General features: G+C 26.7%; 1 protein-coding gene across 1 annotated transcript in view; it reads right to left on the bottom strand.

Moving 5' to 3' along the window:
* The window catches only part of LOC119676463 (cytochrome P450 4c3-like), a 12499-nt gene extending 8309 nt beyond the window's left edge, over positions 1 to 4190 (bottom strand). Inside the window, exon 1 of the mRNA XM_038087703.1 lies at positions 4173 to 4190. Within this exon, the coding sequence (XP_037943631.1) occupies positions 4173 to 4190 (18 nt within the window). The remainder of the gene's footprint in view (positions 1 to 4172) is intronic.
* Positions 4191 to 4428: the final 238 nt, after the last annotated feature.

The following is a 4428-nucleotide window of genomic DNA, read 5'->3' as shown; positions in this document are numbered from 1 at the left end:
TATATTATAGATGATTTTTATGATAATGAATGGATAATTAAGAATATTTGAAAAAAAATATTAGTAAAGAAATATTCTTAAAATATTAATTGAAAAACTATTGTTGAGAAAAGCATGACTGAAAACCATTAAACATTAACAAAGCCATTATTTTCCCAATTCCCACATTTTATCAATTACATAAATTAAAATTTAATTACACTAAATTATAAAATATTTTTTAGTTATTTGTTGTTGTTGCTGTCAATTTTCTAATGTAATATTAACTCTTCTACAATGAATAGACAAAATATCTTATATTGATTTCCAAAAACGAAATTTACCTATCGAATCGATTAAGGCAGTCGATAGATAAATTGTCGTCGGATACTTGAGCATACATATAAAATCGTGATTGGGCACTTCTAACAAAAATTTTAATATTAAAAAGTCATTATAATTAAGCTCAGAGTATTAAATTAATTTGAATAAATTTTGTTGGTTTTTTTTTAAATTTATGTTCTCAGAAATCTGATTGGCAGACATATAAACAAATCCACTTAGCTACTTCTTAATAAATAGCCGATATCTATAAATCTTCTATAAATCGGAAGTATTCTTGAACAATGTAAAATATTTTTACCTTACAAAAAATTCCATTTATTTTCCATTCAAAGTTTTTTTGGCTCTTCGGTTGCATATTTCAATTAAAAGAAACTGGTTTACGGATACAGTTAAATATGTTATACCGTTTTGATTTTTTTTTAAACTTTAAGATACTTTTTGTTTGATATTTATTTCCGCATATGGTATTATGAAACTCTAACAATAAAATAAAATTTATGAATAAAAATATATTTTCAAAAATATCACACCTTCGATTTTATTATATTAGTTTTTATGTGATAATCACCAGATGTTGTTTTCACATTCCAATATTTGTTGTTAACTATTTAATATTAATTAGAAATTTAATTATAATAATTTAAAAATTCTTAAAAGATAATAGTGAAAATTAATTTAATTCAATATCGTCTCAATGATTTTGTACAGAATTACATTGACAAAGATGTTTATTCAAGGAAATTCACCAAGTCTAGTTCAGTTTTTCAGGTGCAACTGCCAACGAGAGAAGTTGAAAATGCTTCTTGGATCTAAAAGATATAATGAAGTTCAGTAAAAAAAAAAATCACGACGAGACAACAAAATATATTGTAAAACCGGTTTAAACCAATTTTTAATGGCTTTTTAGACTTTCATAGGTATGTTCTGCTTATCAGACGGTCTGCTTATGTATAATAAGTAGGTTCGAAAATAAGTAGAGGTAAAAGTAAAATCATGACCAATAGTAGTTATGGGACTGCATCTACCACGTATGTTACATAAGAATAAAAGCTTAGAAACTAGTATATGAAAATACAATAAAATACCTTGAAAGCATTATAAATTATAAAAATCAAAGCAGAAAAGCTTTTATCTAACCTAAAAGAATTGTGGTCATATACCCATCTTCAGAAAACAACCCAAATTTAATATCAAAGTTTCGATGGACATGGAAGATTTTAAACTTTTATAAATCAATATCTAAGAAGAATCTTGCTCATCTGAATTACAAATGGGGCTAAATGAGGCATTGCTCAGAAGATCAAACATCGTTATTGCTCAACAGGCAATAACTGAAACCCACTAACCTCACTTTTTAATACTACTTAAACTATTCAGAAGAAAAACAATTGTTTTATATGCGAATTATATTATTTATTAATTATTCATAAATCTTTCACTTATATATCAACATTTTATGTTTTTTAATAATAATAAAATTATATTGATAGGTGTTTACCCTATTTACTGTATATTGCATTAATGATGATGTTCTCTATTTCTATTCCTCTCTGTCCTTTTCTCCCTATTCTCTGTAGATGTCGTTCAATGTATATCGTACTTCAGCTAGTTTACTTTCGGTTGTTCTTCCCCACGTTTTCGCTGGCGCCCCAGGTCTTTTGCTATCTTGTGGACTCCATGCCAATGCTTGCCTTGCTATGTAATCTCTCAGTTGTCTAAGCGTATGGTCTATTCACTTCCACTTTCTCAATTTTATCTCATTTTGTGTTGCTTTTTAAATCGTTTGGTTTATTTGATATAAGATATGAAGTTAGTTTTAATTAATTGATTTAATTTAATTAAAACTTCTTAGTAAAAATTTCTTAGTATATATTTATATATACTATATAGTACTTTTATGAAAATATTGTATTAAAATTTCTATTATTTTTGAAATGAATTCATGAGTGTACAAAATAAATGCTGTGATGAAATGATATATGATATTATAACCACCGATTATGCAGTTTAGAACTCGAAGAATCAGTTAGTATATGTAAAGCCATTAAGCAAGGCATTGTCCCAGTTTAAGCATGTAATGATTAATGCAAAATAAATCAATTAAATAATTACTAAATATGTATTTGAGAATTGATCAATCGGTCAATTACTCCGCTTAATTTTATTGACATTTTATGTATGCAACTTGTTTTTTTTCTTAACTTCACAACTATAAATTAAAATTGTTCTTGAGTAAAATGAACAATAAATTAAATTTTTTAACTGCAAAGAATTTAATTTAATGTTTAATTTGCATTTCTATGTGTTAATTCTGCATTTCAAAATTGTTTAGTTTTTTTGTTGGTTTTTAAAAATTAATTAAGATTTTATGCAGTACACATGATATTTTCAAATTTGATGTATGACGATAGTCGTATATATAAATTTTATATGTTTTTATATTCATTATAATAATTATAGCAAATATAATACATAGAACTGCTAGATATTTAAAAATAATGCAAGTTTTTAATTGTTATAAAAATTATTAAGTTTACATTAAGTACTTGACAAGAATTCCTTCTGACTGCAATTCTCTATAAATGAAAGACAGCCAATATAAATTTAAACAAAAGTTTCTATTTAATTATCTTGTTATATTAATTACTTCATTATATGCTTTATTTAAATAACTTGTAACTAATATTTACTAAAACTAACCTTTAATTAAAACATTGACTTTGATATTATCGCGCTGCATATGAAAATATTGCACTACTAAACTGAGTTCATTCACTGAGTATATACCTATGGTATGTTAAGTTTATGCTCATTGATTCTTGTCAAGCCATTTTACTCCTAAATATTAACCCAATAATTTTGCCTTGACTATTAATCTTAGAGTCTTTGATTTAAAATGTCATATATTTGAATTCTTGGTAGTACCCACATTTGTACTGCATGGTATATTATCGATTCTTTGTGAATAGTATGGGATGAAATAAACCAGACTGCCTTAAATATTAATCTTAGAGTCTTATCCTGATTATTAATTTGAGCGCCTTTGATTGAAACCGCTGGGTGTTTGAATTCCTAATAGTACTCCATAGTTGTACTGCATAGCACATCGTCGATTCTTTGTAAATAGTATGTGATGAAATAATCTTGTTAATTTTGGCCTCTTTGATTGAAACTGTTATATATTTGAATTCTTAGTGGTTTTCCATATTTGTACTGCACATCATATCGTCGATTCTTTATGAATAGTATGCGATGAGATAATATTGTTAATTTTAGAGTCTTTGATTGAAACAACTAGAAGTTTGAACTCTCGATAGTACTCCATATCTGTTCCGTGTAGTTCCACATGTGTAGGTAGAATGTGTTTGTATAAAAAAATTTTATTTTATAGCATAGCACAAACATCAACTAGAAGTCAAATAAGATTTCCAGTTGCAAATGTGTCCCTAATACAATTAATATGATATTTCCATATAATATTTCCATATCATATCACTGATATCACATAATCACTGACTGAATGAAATGAAATCATGAAAAAGTTTCTTTCTAAAATAAACATATCGTTCTGTTTTAATTTTTTCACTGATGATTACAATATCCTTTAGTCACTATAGTTTAAAGAGCATATTAAAATTTTAAATGATCATATGTACTGGTGTCGATATGTTGGGTGTGTTTGTACTAATTATTATTATGTTGAGGTTATTTAAGTCAGTGCACTTGAGTAGTTTTACTCCCTATTAACTGCGAGGTTTCTTCATAACTCCTCTGTATGCCTTAACTGGATTATTGTTTATCTCTTCATCAGACTGAGCAATAATTGATCGCAGATCTGCATATCTCACCGAGTAGCCTATAACCATTCTGAGATTCGATAACGCGGTGTTGGTAAGCCTGTCAGTTTTAATATTTATCTTAAATTTTTTTTTACTAAAAAAAAATAAGAGCGAACTATTGTAATTTTGTGGTTAGTAGTTTTTCAAAGTAAAAAGATTTTCTGACTAATTTAGTACCAACAATTAGACTAATCGTTCTGCTACCTTATATTGTTGGTTTCTCAAGCAGTTAGGTTTTGGACACACTTGTCTAACAGTTGCTGAA

This window comes from Teleopsis dalmanni, chromosome 2, assembly GCF_002237135.1.
Source record: "Teleopsis dalmanni isolate 2A chromosome 2, ASM223713v2, whole genome shotgun sequence".
NCBI classification, from domain to species: Eukaryota; Metazoa; Arthropoda; class Insecta; order Diptera; family Diopsidae; genus Teleopsis; species Teleopsis dalmanni.
This window is presented reverse-complemented; position numbering and strand designations above follow the sequence as displayed.